At 48.2% G+C, this 16,589-nt stretch overlaps 1 protein-coding gene across 5 annotated transcripts in view; it reads left to right on the top strand.

Annotated features, from left to right (window-relative positions):
* The window catches only part of TIAM1 (TIAM Rac1 associated GEF 1), a 131,866-nt gene that overhangs the window by 26,266 nt on the left and 89,011 nt on the right, over window positions 1-16,589 (top strand). For 3 of the 5 annotated variants that reach the window (XM_071564544.1, XM_071564515.1, XM_071564525.1), the window contains exon 1: window positions 357-534. The exons of the other annotated variants lie outside the window; for them this stretch is intronic. In XM_071564544.1, coding sequence (XP_071420645.1) covers window positions 510-534 — 25 coding nt within the window. In that variant the 5' untranslated portion in view covers window positions 357-509. Of the gene's footprint in view, window positions 1-356; window positions 535-16,589 lie in introns of those variants that run through there. 5 annotated transcript variants of the gene reach the window in all.

Here is a 16,589-nt window from a genome sequence, read left to right as displayed (position 1 = left end):
AGGATCCAGACCCAGGGGGAATTCTCGGGGATGGGAGGGAGCCGAGGCAGCAGCAGAAGGTGCAGAGTAGATCAGAAGAGCTTTATTTTGTGTCTTGCTGGTGAGTTGTTCCCTGCAAACACGGCAGAGTCCCCGGGACGATGCGGTGCAGTCGCCTCTGGGGGCTGACTGGGGATTTTAGCTCTTGGCTCCTCTCGCAGCGCTGCTGAGTTAAAGTCACCCCGGAGGGATGTCCTTAGGAATTCAGATTTCAGGAGCCAGCGGGGCTGAGTGGCAGCTCGTCTGAAGCCTGTGACGGGAGGAATTAATCAGGAGAGGGAGGGGAGAAGGGGAGGAGGGAGGGAGGGATGGCAAAACCCCAAACCTTCAAACACACCCAATTGACCCATCTCATTTTAGCATGAAACTTAACAAGCTACACCCAGTCTGAAGCAGAAGGGGAATGAAACGCTGGCGCTTCCTCCTTTGTGTTACCGGCAGCTGGGGCTTGGCAAGTCCAGCAGGAGAAGATGTTTGTGCTGCTGATGATGAGCGGTAAGAGGCTTCCAAGGGGGCAGGAGCCCTGCCTGCCCTGTGTGTGCCGGGCCAGGGGAGTGGGAGCGGCTGGAGCTTGGCTGGAGCTGGGAAAACGTGTTTGGGGGAGTAGTGTTGTGCTGTCTAAGGCACCGTGTGCCCAGGAAGCCCTGTAAGGCTTTCCTCTCCCAACTCCTGCCTTACCCCAGCGTGGACAGAGGTGTTGCTTTCTCTGAGTCGCATTTAGTTGGGCTGTCAAGAGTTCTTTGCTTTCCCTGGGCTTGCACTGCTCAGTGCAGGCACAGAGGGTTCAAACTGACTGAGTGGTAGATGGGGACTCACCAGCTCCATTCCCCAAGAGAGAAAATGTAGTATCGTATTACCTACTAAAGATGTTCCCCTCTGCAGCTGTCTGGCTTTATTTTCAGTAATTACAGGTTGCCATGCTCTTTAATTGTTGAAAATGAGCCCTGTGGAAGGTTTCGACTTGAATGGAACACTCTGTTGGGTGTCTGAGCAAGGTGGGCAGTGCTGGGGGGTGGGCAGTGCTGGGGGGTGGGCAGGCTGGCCTGGGGGTCTCACACTTGCTGGAGATCTGGTAACTGCAGATCTGGGACTGGGGGAATCTCTGCCGTATCAGGTTGCTAATTTTTTTCGTTGTTACTCCTGCCACGGCTCATCAAGTTATTTTATATACTGCTTGCTATCTTGAAATCTAAATTGCCTAATTCTTGGGTTGGTGACAGGAAATGTGAGCACAGAGCCCTGGCCCTGCAATTACTGTGACTAAGCATTAGGACTAATCACCAAGTGGGGAGCCTTGTCTCCCAACCCTGCTCTTCCCCTGGCCGCTGGCTGCTCTTGGGGGATTCTCTCCATCCTCTCCTGGCTCTCCATCCTGACCTGATGTCTTCAGAGCTGCTGTGGGAATGTCAGATCTGGCTCCTGCTTCCTGAGAGACCCGGGATTGTTTCCTGACACGGACAGGGTTCAGCCCTGACTCAGCGACACACTGACATGAGTAATCCTCCCGGGCAGAGGCAAAGGATAATGTGCACCTTTTTGGGGAATTAAGTCACCCTGTATCTGTTGGAAGCGTTGCTGCTTAAACAGTTTTGTTTAATATCCCAGAACTCCATTGCCAAGGTGGCTGTTAATCCCTCTGACAGCATTTTAATATTGCAGGAGGGATTTAAATTTCCACCTGTGATCGGTGCCGTGGAACGAAGGGAGCAGGTTTTGTGGGTGTCAGTGGGTTGCTTGTTTTTTCCCCGTCCTTTCAGAGTTAAAAGTGATCTGTGCACTAGGAAAAAGTTGTGGAAAACTGCTCTGCTAAGCATGGTAAATGAAACCGAGGGATCAAGTGCCCAACTGTGGCAGGCCTGGTGTGTGCCTGGTTTTAAGAGGGTTCCAACCTGTGTTGAGGCAGAAACACTTTATTTTTCCAGAATGCCTGTTGGAAAAAAGGTCTGCCAAACCACAAATTTGCATCATTTAAGCAGTTGCTTGAGCTTTGTGCTTTTGCTCAGGGAAATCAGTGGTAGGATTCCTGCTGGAATTGGTGTGGAGGAGAGGCATTGATTTTAAACCATCACAGCAGTGGCAGTGAGTCTATTGGACATCAGTGTTTGGGGTAGACTCATTTATCTTTATATGAAGTTACACGCTGTGGCTTGAGTTGTAGGTGATGGTCGTTTGAAAATGACCCCTGAGGAAAATACAGCTCATTTCCTGCCAGACCAGTGACCTGGACTAGCCCAGCATGGGAATGGCTGGACATCCTCCTGCCAGAAGCTGTGCTGGGAGGATGAGGGGACAGAAATGGGAGCTCTCTGCTTGGGACAACACTTTGGCTCCGGTCTGAAGTGTGGCCTCACCATGTGTGTCAATGCCCTGTGGGGAATGGCAGCAGGGACAACCTTGTTGCTTCCCTTCACTGTGGCTCTGATTGGTTACCTAGTACTGATCTTCTGCCACGGTGTGACCTCAAAAAACAGAGGGTCTTTGGTGAGGGACAAAAAAAAAGTTTGCTAGAATAAAATGCCAGCTTCTAAATAATTAATTCTAATGAAAAATGCAAAGCAGAAGTAATGGCAGCATTGAATCTTTACAAGAATTCATCAAGAAAGAGGATGACTCTGCTGATGTCTTTCTCGGTATTATTTCATTAAACTGGCGACTTTGTGGTGCATTCCAGGGAGTTTTATGGCCCAGTAATCCACTGCTGGATGAGGGGAATACATTATTTATAGATTAGAGTGTTTTAACATCCTCACATGGGGTTGTTTAAGGAGGTCAGGATGCAGAGCAGTGGCAGTGGGATTAGCCCAGCTGTGCCACAAGCAGTGCAGGAGCAGGGATGGAATGGGAAGTTAGCACGTAGGTATTGATGTTTTTATGGTGCCTCACAAGGCACAGGGCATGTAAGATTTAAGGATTTCTAGAACCAGAATGTAGTTTTTATTGGTTATGACATCTCAAATTTTAAGTGAACTGGAAACAACCGTGAGCATCCTTTTCCCTGGCTCAGCAACTCGCTCTCTGTGTCTTGGTGGGATGGTGGCAGAGGACCTGAGGGAGGGGGACAGTGTTTGTGAGAGCTACCCAAGCCCTGTTCCTTCCAGGGGGAAGCTGTTGTGTTGTTCCCATGTGTGAGTCCTCTCTCACAGCCCTGTGGGGCTGTGTTGTGGGCAGACAGGTAGCTGTTGATTCACTGCACAGTGCTTTTAGTGTAATTGCTTTTTGAGACTTCCAATTAGGCTTTTCATATGAGTTGGGATGTGATGTTCTCAGGTTGCTTAAAGTGCCCTGGTAAAGCTAAGCCAATAAATGATCCCAGCCAGGGTAGGGAGGGTGCCCATTAGTCAGGATGTGCATCTGGACACCTGGAGGCTGAGGGGTCCTGTGTAGCTTGGTGCTGGGAAGGGGATCTGTGCCTGGTTTGCCCCAGCAGGCTCCATGGTCTTGGTGCTGTCAGTGCCCATGGCAGTTCCCACCTTCCTCTCTGCCTCTCGGGGTCTTCCCAGGACAAGGGCTGGGGCTGGAGGCTGGGAAAGCAGCAGTGGTTCAACTGGCATGTTCTCATATTGTCTGGTCCAGATGCCCTATGGTTGGAGGTATTAGGTGTCTTTTCCAACCTTAATGATTGTGTTTCTGTATTATGGGGTAATTAAGAGCTCATCACAGGGATGTTAACGGGGTGTAGCAAATGGCCAAGCACCCTGTGCCTGCCGTTAGGAGGAGCCCAGGAATGTGCCGTGGTGCCCCTTCAGCAGGAATGGTCCAGGATAAATTGTGTTCCTTGCATTGCCACGGGTGCTCCTGGGTTACAGGTGGTGAGCAGCACCTCTGGCAGCTGGCTGGGGCCTGACCACAAACCTTGCTCACGTAGGTGCTGGGTCATGTGTGATTGGGGATGTTGTCAGCGTGGGGCACAGCAGGTCAGAGCTGCAGCTGGAGGGGTTGGGGAAGTTTCCAGACCTTTATCTGAAGCTAGAAAGCATTTTTTGGAAGTCTGTATGATAGCAGAGGTGAGAAGTAAAAGGAAAGCATGTAGATTTTGCATTAATACCTCCTCCACCTTTTTTGGAAGATGCACAGAGCCCCTCATGCCAGGATTGCCCTGTGTACCTTACACTGCCTTGTGGCTGCTGAAATTCCCTCCCAGAAACTTGGCTTTGGGTGAGGGGAGACCTTGCAACTCCTACTGGAACGTGCTGTAGCACTCAGAAAAATGCAATGTTGTGACTTTCCAGGTGAGCAAACAGCCCTCTGAGGTCCTGCAGTCAAGTCCCTCTAGTTCTCAGCTTAGAGGGAAAACAAAGAACCTTCTGCTGTCTGCTCCCCAGCTGGGAGTTGCTTGCTGTTCATTTGCATTACCCTGGGTGGGGAAGGTGTATCCAGAGTGTGCCCCAGGCCCTCAGACAGTGAAATGGAGACAAAGCCTCCCCATTGCGCAAGGCCACCGCTGGGAAGGGAGCTGGGAAGCTGCTGGGTGCAGCCACCTCGCAGAATCCCAGGATCATTGAGGCTGGAAAAGACCTCCAAGATCGAGTCCAGCCAGTGCCTGATGTCATTGTCACCCAGAGCACTGAGTATCACCCAGCCCAGAGCACTGAGTGCTGTGTCCAATCATTCCTTGGACACCTCCAGGGATGGGGACTCCTTGTCCTCACCCATGCCTTGGTTCTGCATGAGCACTGGCAGAGCTGGAAGACCCAGAGCAGAGGCTGTGCCTGAGCCTGCTGGCTGTGCCCCCTGCTCCTCAGTGTGGGGAGGGCACCCACATCCCTTTGCCAGCCCTTCCCAGCTCTGCTGGCGAGGGGATCCCTCTGGTGAGGCCCCTCTGTACCCATCCATCCCTGCCCACCCAGAGCCACAGGAGTTGAAGCATTTACTGCTCCAGGTTTGGGGGTGTGTGTGGTTGTGAAGTGATCCTGCAGGTTAGTGCAGTGAATTAAAGTGGTGATGAGAACTTTTGTCAGGCATCCCATGACTTCACTGTCAGTGATGTGTAATTTGTGCCAAAGGTTGTTTTGGTGGAAAACCACTCATGTGCTCTTTTTAGGCAGTAACAAAGGAGCCTCTTTTTTTTTTTTTTTAAATCTTTGCATACTGCAAGAATGAAATTGTGGTGACTTTTTTCCCATTAAGTGGGAGGAAAGTTTGCTCGATTCTTGTGGCACTGCCATAAGAGGTGTGAGATGGGCAGTCATAGGCCCCAGAAACACAGCCAGGGTGTGAGACTCCAGGTGGAATCCAGAAGCTGCAGGATAAAATTATAACAAAAAGAACCAAAGCCAGTGGGAGTCACTTCCTCACTGACTTTATTTTATTTTTTAGCAAATTAATGCTTTAGTAACATCTGGATGATTGCTTGGCAATCTTTTTCTGGAAAGCACTTTTGTGTGTGTGTGTACTTTGTTGTGGAATGATAAATCACTGTAATTTACCAGCCTGTTTTTTAAAAATTTGGAAAGTCATACTATGTGATATGTTCCTTCAAGCTGTCATTCCTGGAGGCACCTGAATCAATGCATGACATTTCAGCTTCTGTTTACTGTTTCATACAGGGCTTTATGTTTGACATGGTTACCTGAGCACACCTTCAAATTTGGAATTTATGGAGGGTTTCTTTATAGGGAAATTAAAAACAGGAGGAAGCAGATGCAGTCATTTGTTTTGATCCACCTGGAGTTGGTAAATTCATATACGTGTCCAAAGTTCCATGAAGACTGAGCAGTCCCTGGAGCTCCTTGCCAGGCTGGGTGTTCCCCCCCAGCTCAGCCAGTGCCTCTCTGCTCAAATGTGACCTCCAGCCTTTTTGCAGCAGGAGGCTGGGGCAAGAGAAGGGCACAGCTGCACATCCTTATGGGCTGTCCAGCAACTGGAGTCTGTATTTCCAAAGAACATGAATCAATATAGGGAAAAAGCAGAATGTGGCTGTCCAGGGGCATGAGAAGACTGTGGTGCTGACCACAGTGAGCTTTTGATTTGTGCTTCTGGGCAAGGAGGAGAGAAATCAAGGATTCTTTTGGAGCCTGGCTTGGAGAGGAAACTCTGCAGGACTTGGGCTGCTGGAGCTGCACCTTTGAGAGAAAAGGGCTGGATGCTTTGGGAAGAGAGGCATTGAAGGGAAGGTGCACCTGCAGCTGTGATTGGGCTCATGGGGATTCACAGCTAACAAAGAAACCTTGTGTTTCACAAAATTATGGAATCACTGAGGTTGAAAAAGACCCCTGGTGTCACCCAGCCCACCCTGTGCCCGATGCCCATGTTGTCCCCCAGCCCAGGGCACTGAGTGCCACGGCCAGTCCTGCCTTGGACACCTTCAGGGATGGGGATCCACCACCTCCCTGGGCAGCCTCTTCCACCGCCTGACCACCCTTTCCATGCAGAAATTCCTCCTCATGTCCAACCTGAATCTCCCCCTGAAGTCTGCACATTTCCAATGCATTTTACCTGAAGGAGTTTTAGCCTAGAGCTGTAGTCTATGAGAGGAACAAGAAGTCTGAGGAATTTCCTTGAAGTTGATTGGAGTTGATTTGGGGTCCAGCTGACACAGACCTGCCAGCCCCTGTAAATACATTCACCATTGCACTGAGTCCTGGTCTGAGCTCTGGGGGTTCCTGGGGGAGAGGGGCTGGATCCTGCCTGTCACCAGAGCCTGCTCCAGCTGTCCTTTTCCCAGAAGGTTTCAGGGTGCCCACCCTGTGCCTGAGATGGCCCAGCAGGTTTAGGAGGAGCACAGCTCACCTGTCACTTACAGGAGATTGCAGACAAGCAGCAGATACTCACCTTCTTCAGAGCAATCTTGAACCTGCTCATCAGAGTGTGCATCTCACTTGAAGGCAGCCAGCTGTGGAGAGCTATTTCTGCACAGGAATCCCGTGAAATTTTAATGCACTTTTTGCTCACTGAGCCTCTAAATGCATCACTTAAGGGAACAGCATCAGACTTTTGAAACCTCTGCCTATCTGTTGCTTCCACTGACTTTTCTGTAACCTGCTTTGGTCCTGGATTATTCATGGGGAGAGCAAATCCAAGAGAGGACAGGTTGTTGTCAGGCACAGGGTGGGATTGTTGGAGTGTTGGACTGGATGAGCCTCGTGGGTCTCTTCCAACTCAGGATGTGGCTCTATGGTTCAAGGTTTTAGCAGCATGTAGTACTGATGAGAAGGAATTAAGGATTGGAACATTTTCAGCAGGTATATAAAGTTACCCTTTTATAAATTCTCTTAAGAAAAAAATCTGTATTTGGATGTATGAAGACAACAACTTGTAGAGGTTTTTATTCCTCCCAGAGCTACTGATTCATTGTCTAAATGGCAATAAAATGTCTTGCCTCGCTGCAATCTGCAATGAGATGTTAGTCATGGCTCTGTTATTCAGAGCTGGGCACAGAAGGGAGAGATGGCAACTTCACACCTTCCTGGCAGCTCCTGCTTTTCACAACCCCATTTGCACCAGGCACCATGTTTGTGGGGTTTTTAACTGAATTCTCCAGAGGTCTCAGAAATTAATTCATTTGTGTGGGGGCCTCTCCAGCCCCTTCCTCAGCTTCCCACTGAGAGTGCTTTCAAAAGCCTGGAGAGCTGGTGGGTGCTCCCGGCTGGACCCAGCCCACCCCTCCTGGAGCTTGGTGAGCTCCTCAGAGTCTCAGCTGGGAAATGAAAATCATGTTTTGTTGCTCAAGCTGGACCAAATTTCACATTTGGAGCCTCTGCTAGTAAAATGGACAGAGCAGTAAGAGGATTATCTTTGTGCAGCCTCTTTTTTAAACTGAGGAGATGAGTGCTGGAGGGCAGGGATTCATATTCCACCATTCCTGACCTACAATTTATTGCAATATTATCTCAAGGTAATTGAGTGGGCCCCACAAGGCTGGGTGTCAGCCCAATTCTGGTTGTCTCTTAAGGAGGTGCATGTGATGCCTTTCACTTCATTTTAGAGAGGCCTTTGCTGTGAAGCAAAGTGAGCTTGTGGTGTGTGATGCTCTGATGAAATTGTGCTGTGTTGAACACAGTCCCTGCTGTCTGAGGGGATATTTGAACACCTCACCTGCATAAATGGATGATCTTTAAGGTCCCTTCCAACCCAAACTGCTCTGGGAGTCTGTAATTTATTCTGGGTTCATTTCAGTGGTACTGGGAAGGAATTTCTCTGCCTGAAAAAGGAGCTTCGAGACACAGGGAGATTTCAGATACTTGCCTGTGAATCCGTGGAATTAAGTTGGAGAGTGGAGCCCTAATCTAGTACCTTCTCTGTGAGATACAGCTCTGCTTAAGCTTCACAACTGAATAAACTAATAAAGCTGTCAGACAGCCAGGGTGCTGCCTGCTGAAATTCTTGGCTTGCAGTTGAACAGAATCCTCTAGAATTCAAAAACTTAAGGAAAAAAAAAGGGGCCTCAGCATTAAATACATGTGCCCTTCTTTGGAAAACATCCCCTCCCATCTGAGCTGAGTGTTCTCCAAAAATCTTGTTGAATAATAATAATAAGTGATGTTGAATAATAATAAAATAAGCAATGGCACCAAGTGCAGAGAAACCAACGGGAGCATGAACATGCCCCATGGAAGTGCTGCAGGTTATTCCATCAGACTAATGACAGAAAATGGCTCATCCCCATGGGACAGCATTGTGTGACATGGGATTTATTCAGCAGCACAGAGTGAAATGCTACCTGTTGGCATTGCTGTTTTGCTGGGAATGGGGATTTGGGGGCTGGGGCTTGCTGGTTTTTCCCTCTCGGAGTGTGATTATCTCAATAGCTACACTTGAAAGCTGTTATTTAATTTCCATTGTGACAGTGTGATAGTGCTCAAAGGATTACCCATAAATGTGTGTGAGGAGCTTGATCCCTGGGAGCTGAGGGGTGGGAGAGATGGGAGAGATGCAGCCCACGTGCCTGGGCTGGGCTCTCCTGGGTCCTGAGAGAAATTGAGGAGATTTTGCACTAAATGGCCATTTGTGCCTCCAGCTTCTCACAGACTGGTGCAGACAGTCGTATTCTGGGGGAGGTGTGTGCACCTTGGACTGTGCTGTTTTTAGTTAAAAAAAGCACTGAAAATATTCTAAATATAACTCTTAGTCCAATGCAAAACCATTTTAATTTAAACCAACAAATATTTCTGCTGGGCTTCCTTAACGATTATTAATTTTTAATTATTTCTGCCATTTGCCTTGATTAAAAATGGAATTATTACTCTTCTAAATCTAGTTTTATTTACTGACTTGGCACATAGAATTGCTCGTGGTTTCTTTCATGAAAGGCACTGTAAGCCTGCAAAAGCTGGATGGCTGTTGTGTCAGTGTTTCTTCACCTGAATGGATTGGGAAGATATTGGTGGAATTTTCACAGTTTAAGGCTGGTCTAATTAACAACATCTTAGTGACTTTAAGCTGCTGCTGAAGCATCAAGTTAGTTTGTGTGATATCAATCACAGCTTCATGCTCAATCTAGTCCAGGATGTCAATGTTTGGTACCCCATCAGCTAAATTAGGATTTATAGTTTGCTGTCATGATAGTAAATGGGATTTATTCTGATTTATTCTTCTCTGTATGCAAATTCCAACCCCTTCCAGTGCATTGTGTATCATCTTTGGTGAGTACATCCCTAAAAATCATTCCAGCACAGCTCCTTGTGAGTGACACCTTTCTGTAGGAATTGACCGACCTGTCACACTTGGCACAGCAAAAGAGACAACAAAATTAACAGCATTTTGTTATTTTCAATTTCACATTGGTGTTAAAAACCGTGTTCAGTGTTGTTATTTAATACTTGGCATAAATACTGAGTTAGAAAACAGGTACAATGGGGATGTGATTTATCTGCTCACACCATGTGCCATTCCTCTGAACATTCCCCTCAAGGTCCTTTAATGAATTAATTGGGGAAAATCACCCACGGCAGATAAAACCCTCTTCAGTTTTCTGAGGATGCATCGTGTTTAAGTGGCACATGCTGAAGGAAAAATTGCTCCTATGGGAACATCCCTGGAGTCTGGTGGGAGCCCAGCAGTGCTGAGCTCTGCTCAGGTCTCTCTTTATGGCACTTCAGTATCTTCCCTGTGAGTTTTCCAGCAGATTTCTGCAGAGGAAAAGATGGATTCTGGAAATCTTGCATAAACAAATTATACTTGGCAAGCAGTGTTGTTCCCGGCTTGTTAAATATTCCAGTAAAACAGGCTCTCTGATACAGAAATATCCCAGAATATAGGCTGGGTCAGGAGAAACTGGGAGCCAAAGCAGGGCTGAACCTTCTCCCTTTGAAGCACCATCCCGCCTGTGTGTTTGCATTTTCTGCATTTTTCATGATGCGTTGACAAAGAAATGTTGGGCTAAGTTTCCTGAAAACAAAGGAGGGAATGAATGAAGTCTTTTTCTCTTTAATTCCCGAAACTGGTTATGGGCCTTTTTTTTTTCCTCCCCTAAGCCTTTAGGTTGGGCTCAAAGAACAAGCCCCAAGCCCCAGACAATACAGTAAAGCCAAAAGTGCTGGAGCAGGTGTTGCCCACTTGTTCAAACAAGCCTAGGACTCGTTTCCTTTTCAGAACACAGTTGGAAGTCAGGCCTGAAGGAGGAATATAGGAATGGAGCTATTGAGGATAAGCTCACCCAGTGGGCCCTGTGCCCCAGAGTTGCATTGACGTGCATTGCTGTGAGAAGAGCAGGGTATTAACCCTGCTGAGCCCTTGTGAGCAGGGACACATCCCCACACTGAACCTTCCCAGTGTTTTGGCTCGTTAGGAAGGTTAACTGTGATGCCTTTCCTTTCCCTGTGGCTGCCCCATCCCTGGCAGTGTCCAAGGCCGGTTTGGAGCAACCTGGGGTACTTGAAGGTGTCCCTGCCCATGGCAGGGAGGTGGCACTGGATGAGCTTTAAAGTCCCTTCCAACCCAAGCCATTCCAGGATTTTATGATTCCGATATTCCAGACGTTAGTTTGGGGTTTTCTCAATGTTTTGTGCCTCAAACTGAGCACCAGCTTTTCTGAATGGCTCTGAGAGTTTGGGTTGTTTTAGTTGGCAGAGTGTTGGCATAGCTTCCCTCCTGCCCACAGCTAAACCATTCCTGGGAAGGCTCTTCCCCACCTCCCTGCTGCAGTGTTGGGCACAGCCATCCAGTGGGTTTTTGTGGCATTTCAGAAGGTGCTAAAGGTGTTCACAGTGTGCTGAGTGTGGTGCTTGCACCACCCAGCAGCCTGGGATGCACCTTTGGCCAGAGTGTGCTGCTTCTCCTGTGTAAACAAACTCTTTTATTTCCCCTCTATGTCCAGAATCCACTGGGACATGTTTCCTCCTAGGACTGGGAGCCCTCAGCAAAGGCCTGGGGAAGTTCTGTCTCCCTTGAGAAGCTGGAGGTGCCCATTGTGCAAAATGCTTCACAAGTCACGTTGTGCTGGGCAGAGTCCCTGGTGGGGCAGAGCCTGCAAGCTGGAGCAGAGAGCAGCCCTGCAACAGTGATTATACATTCCTTTTCATGGCTTGTTTGGGGTTTTTTAAGAGGCAGAGGATACGTTCAGGCATGTTAAAACCTGCAGAGAGGCGATAATGGAGTGCCTCCCTCCTTTCCCACAGCTGGGTGTGGGTAGGACGTGCCAAGGCTCAGTGCCTGGCTCCTCGTGCTCACAGCCCTCTCTTTGGGGATGGAGAGGGCTGGGATGGCTGACAGGGATCTTCTCCTCCACCTGTGGTCTCCACATCCCTGTGCCCACCTCTCTCCACGGTGCTTGTTGAGCCCAGACTGGGAAGCACACTGGGGGTCCCTTCCCCACCATTCCCATCCCATCCCTGGGAATGTGCCCAGAGCCACCTCCTTCCCCCCTGTCCTGTGAGGTCATTCAGCCTCCTGGGGCAACGCAGAGCTCGTGGTGAATGGGGATGGTAAAATCCACCCTGAAAACACATTTCCAGCCATCACTGTCGTGGTTTGTTTCATTTCCAAGCCCTTGCAGACACAGCTGGTTTGAATCACCCCTCCCTCGTGACCTGCTGTGCTGGTAAGTGGGCAGGCTCAACAATAGCCCGATATTAATTGCTGCTCTGGGATTTCGGGTGGTGCCTGGAGGAGCGTCGCTCTTGTCTTAACTCTGCAAATGTTTTCATTGTCTTTGAAAGGGATTTACTGCCTGTTTACATAATTATTAATCTAATAATTAAACCTGAATTGAACCCTGAAAGTTGGTGATTCTGTGTGGAAACACTGAGAACAAAGGAAGCCCATCGAGTTTTTGTATCTTTTATAAACATAAGCCTCTGGAACAATCAAACAGACAGAAATCCCACAAAAACGTCCCAGTTAATGGACTTTGTGTTTGCTACACTATATAAGGTTACAGAAGTACTGGTAGCTAATTGCAGCCTTGCAGATGGCACCAGGAGGGATGGTTTTTCTCCAGCCTGTGCTGCCTTCCTTTGGCTCTTTGAAGTTTAGAGCAATGAACACTTTTTGCAGAGGAACGAGAGTGTTTGGTTGCTTTTTGGGTACTTTGCCTGATGTAGCTGCTGGGAGAGTTTCAAGTATTTAAAAAAATTATAGGAAAGTTGTTAATGAGAGTGTTTCCAAAATTTATTGTACATTTCCTTTGAAGGACACTTTTTTGTTTGAGATGGGAAAGGGAGATGTGGTGACCTGGGGTGCTGGTGCTGGGAGACAGCAGGGAACAGTCTTTGCTTCCTCCTTCTCACTGGAGCTGCCAGGTCTCCTGGGCCACAGCGGGGAGGAGGGAAGGAGAAGGAGAAGGAACCACATCCAGGTGGGACAGCCCTGAGAGAGGGGCTTGTGGAGCCACCACCTGAGGCTCAGCCTGGCAGGTGAGGGGGCTGTGGGCTAGGGAGAAGGTGCTGGAGCTGTCTCCTGAGCAAATGGTTTGTGGAGAAGCCAGAGAAGTAGCATGTCTTTTCTCAGAGATGTTTTTCCTTCTCCCCTTTTCCCTGTTTCCTTTTCATTGTGAAAGCTCCATGCAGGAGGCACAGGGGAAGGATTTCCCACTGCAGTTCAGGAATGCCACACTAAGCTTTTCGCTTCCGCGTGCATCTCCTCAAACCTCCTTACTTTTTCCTGATCCTAAGCCCATGGAATTAATTTTCCACTGATTTCACTGTGGCTTTTGGGCAAGGTGTTTCAGAGAGCTGTTATTTCTGCAGGCAGGACCTGCTCATGTGGCAGCTTGTTCCGAGCGAGAGAGGCCGATATGCAAATGCCTGGCAGGTTCCTTTTGAAGAAAAGGATGGTGTCAGCACTGAGGAGGGAGGGAGACACCTCTGCTTCTCCTGCCAGCCCTGAGCTTTCTGCCCACTCTTGCTACAGCCTCACAGAGGGAAGCCCTGGGCTGCAGGAGCTCAGAAACACAGCGAGTGTTTGTGTTGCCGCAGTGCTTCTGCTGGAAGAGCTTATTTTAAGCTTGATTTTCTTTGGGAATTAAAAAAGTGGGTGTTACTCTAAGTCATGCAGTGGTTTTGGTCCTGTAACTGTGTGCTGTGGCCTCTGCAGGCACTGTCAGAGATCGTGGTCCATCATATTGGTGATTACAGCTGGCAAATAGTTGTAAGGTAGATCTGCCTCAGTTTTGAGGCTGTGCTGAGATCCTGCATTGCCCAGAGCTGTCCTTCCCCCTTTAATAAGGGGGTAACTTCTTGAAAATGATTTTGTAGAAGCTAGTTGAAAACTGTGAATTAGAAAGTGCCAAATATTGGGTGTTTTTATCTCCTCCTCTCCTTCTCATGTAGGTATGTCAGCCCTTTAATGTAGGTATGTCAACCCTTTTATGTAGGTATGCCAGCTGTGAAAGGTGATGGAAGAAAACCCCAAGAAAACAAGGAGGGATTTGCATTTGAAATATTTTTATTTCACCCATGGGTGACTGGAAGGGATGTGCAGCCCATCAGTGATGTGAGATAAGGTGATCTTTTTAAGATGGTGAGACTGTCTTTGATGGCAAAACATCCAGAGGTCTCCAGAGCACCTGTAGGGCAGACTCTGTACTAGAGATCTGAAAACTTCAATGGTAAAACCTTCTGAACTGGCACAAGGTTGTTGTGCTCTGAAAAGAAGTGCAAAGTGGTGCAGCACAGCAGAGCCGCAGAGCCTTTGTTTGGCTCAGTTGTGAAAGTGTCCTTTGCTTCTTGCTTTAAAGGGCTTGCCTTGAAAATTGCAGCAGTACCTTCTCTGTCTCTGAGCTACATCCACTTGTTACAAAAATGGAGTTATTGCCTCTGGCCTGGCTCTGTAGGATCAGTGTGGAGAGGTGGCTGCTAATGGAGTGAGTGGAAGGCACAGGAGAGTCACCTCTGCTGGTGGCTTTGGCTCAGGAGGGAGGAAATGTGTCTCTCCAAGGACTGAAATTCAATCTGTCTGAGTAGAAGTTACTTTTAACCAGTAACACAGTGAGGGCTGTGAGCACATGGACAAAAACAGTGCTGGGAGTTTACTGGGAAAGTCTGGGCTTCCCTGCAGCTTGGAGGTCACTCCCTTTGTGGGAGGCACCATCCAGGTGAATCCAGGAGCTGCTGTGAGCTCAGATGGGCTGAATAATTCCCTTGTAACGTGGGCAAGGTGACTGTGGTCAGTGTGTCTGCAAATCCACTGTGTGTGTGCATCTACTGCAGGGTTTGTTTTCATTTGGCCTGGGAATGATGCCACAGAAAATACCAGTGGCTTTCTCAGCTACTAAAAATCATCTACTACTCTTTAAATGTGAAGAGGAAACTGGTTGTTTTCTTCCAGGGCTATTTTGGGCCATGTACCAAAGGATGGAATGGCACTTACTGCTGCTGAGAATATCGAGCACTGTGGATTTACTATGTCTTTGTTTGATGGGGTGGCTGATATTTCACCAACCTGGCGTGTGGAGGAGGCAGAGCTGTTGTTTTATGAGCAGTTTGCTTTCTCGTCCATGCTTTAGAATGTCTAAAAAACTTCCACTTTCCTCATACTTTAGCACTGTGTATTTTTTCTTTAATGTGATAGTACCACGCAGTAACTGCTGCAGGTAAGAAAATAGTCTTCTTATAAATATTAAGAATGTTTTATTAGTGATTTTCTTTTACCAAAAAGAAGGCATTGGACCTGAGCTGACAGTGAGCAGGTTTCCACCAACCCTCTGTGCTTCAGCCAGTGCTCCCTCTGATAAATTGCTCTACTGGGTGACATTCCAGCAACGTCTCACTTAGGGCTGGGCCATCAGTGTTTCTTTTCTGGTGAATGGTTCATTCACTGAGAAGTGCCTTGGGAGTCTGGGACAGCTGAGGAGCCCTGGAGCTGGTTATCAGCTACAGAGAGCCCCAGTCAAGTGACACAGCGAGATCTGAGCTGCTGAGCAAGCACTGCAACTACAGATTTCACTTAAACTCAGTATTTTCAGCTGAAAACTTGGTTTTCCAGCTGAAAACTTAATATTTCAGGCAGACTAATAAAATAGAGAAAGAGTGGCTTCCTCAGCCCTGCACATGTTCACACACCCACGTGCTGCTTTTCATCCTGTACCCAGGGGGATGTCACTCCTCCAAAGCCAGGCAGCTCCAGGTCCAAGTCCTCTGTCTGGTGAGCCTAAAAATCACCATTTTCCATCTCTCCTATGGGATGCACCTTCACAGAGGGCTTTTTATAGTTACTCCATTATCAGATCTTCCTAGAACAGTTGTCCTCAGTTTGTCTTGTAATTAGTTGCTTATGCTTTTCATATAATATTTAAATATTGAGGCACTAAAAGAAAGTGAGAGCCTGATGCTGGAAAATTCCCCTCCTAGGATTTGGCACATCTCTCCTCATTCCTTCTCTGGCAATATCTTTGGAGTCATTTCGAAAGGCAGAATTAAACCTGAAGCTGTTTTTGGCAGTGCCTGCAGGATGTTGGGAGCTCAGAGGTACAAGCCCCTCAGCTGGTCACCTGGCAGTGCTGGCTGTGCACTGATCACAGCAGCTTCTGCTGTGTTGTGCCAGCAACATTTCCGTTATTGAGCACAGATTGCAAAGCCAGGGGAGAACTTGAACCAACTCCTGTGCTGCCAGACTGGGGAGAGGATCAGTCCAGCAGCATCAGCTTGTTGCTTTTTTTCTCTTGCTCAGGAACAGCGTGAGTTTTGGAAGGATGAGCTCTCTCCCTTGGTGCAGCTGTGATCCATGGATGTCACTGGGCTGCTCAGGTCATGGAATCCAGGGCAGTGTTCACTTCCTGAACAAGCCACCTGGATGCTCTGGGCTTGCTCAGTGCACAGAGCTGCCTCTCTGCCTGTGTCCCGTTTGACAACAGCTTTGTTGTTCTGCACTCCTGCTGCAGTGAGGCTCTGTGCTTTTCCTGAAGGTAGTCTGGCCTGTTTTAACCTTGGCCATGGATGATGAGGCTTGCACTTGTTATTCCAGATGAGGTAAATGTCTTCTGCAGCATCATTCACTCCTGTTTCTGCTGGGCAAATCCTCCTCAGTGCATATTTTGAATTACATTTGCTTTTCTTGTGACTTCTATCACAGCTTGTGGCCCTCTGGGATCAGTGAGACAAAAGGTCTGTTCTGTGTCTCTTTCCAGCCTTGTGTCATCAGCACAAGTCACTGGTACATCTCATTTTTACGTGTCG

This window comes from Pithys albifrons, chromosome 1 (assembly GCF_047495875.1).
Source record: "Pithys albifrons albifrons isolate INPA30051 chromosome 1, PitAlb_v1, whole genome shotgun sequence".
Taxonomy (NCBI): domain Eukaryota; kingdom Metazoa; phylum Chordata; class Aves; order Passeriformes; family Thamnophilidae; genus Pithys; species Pithys albifrons.
Note: the sequence above shows the minus strand (reverse complement) of the source record. Positions and strands in the feature narration are given on the sequence as shown.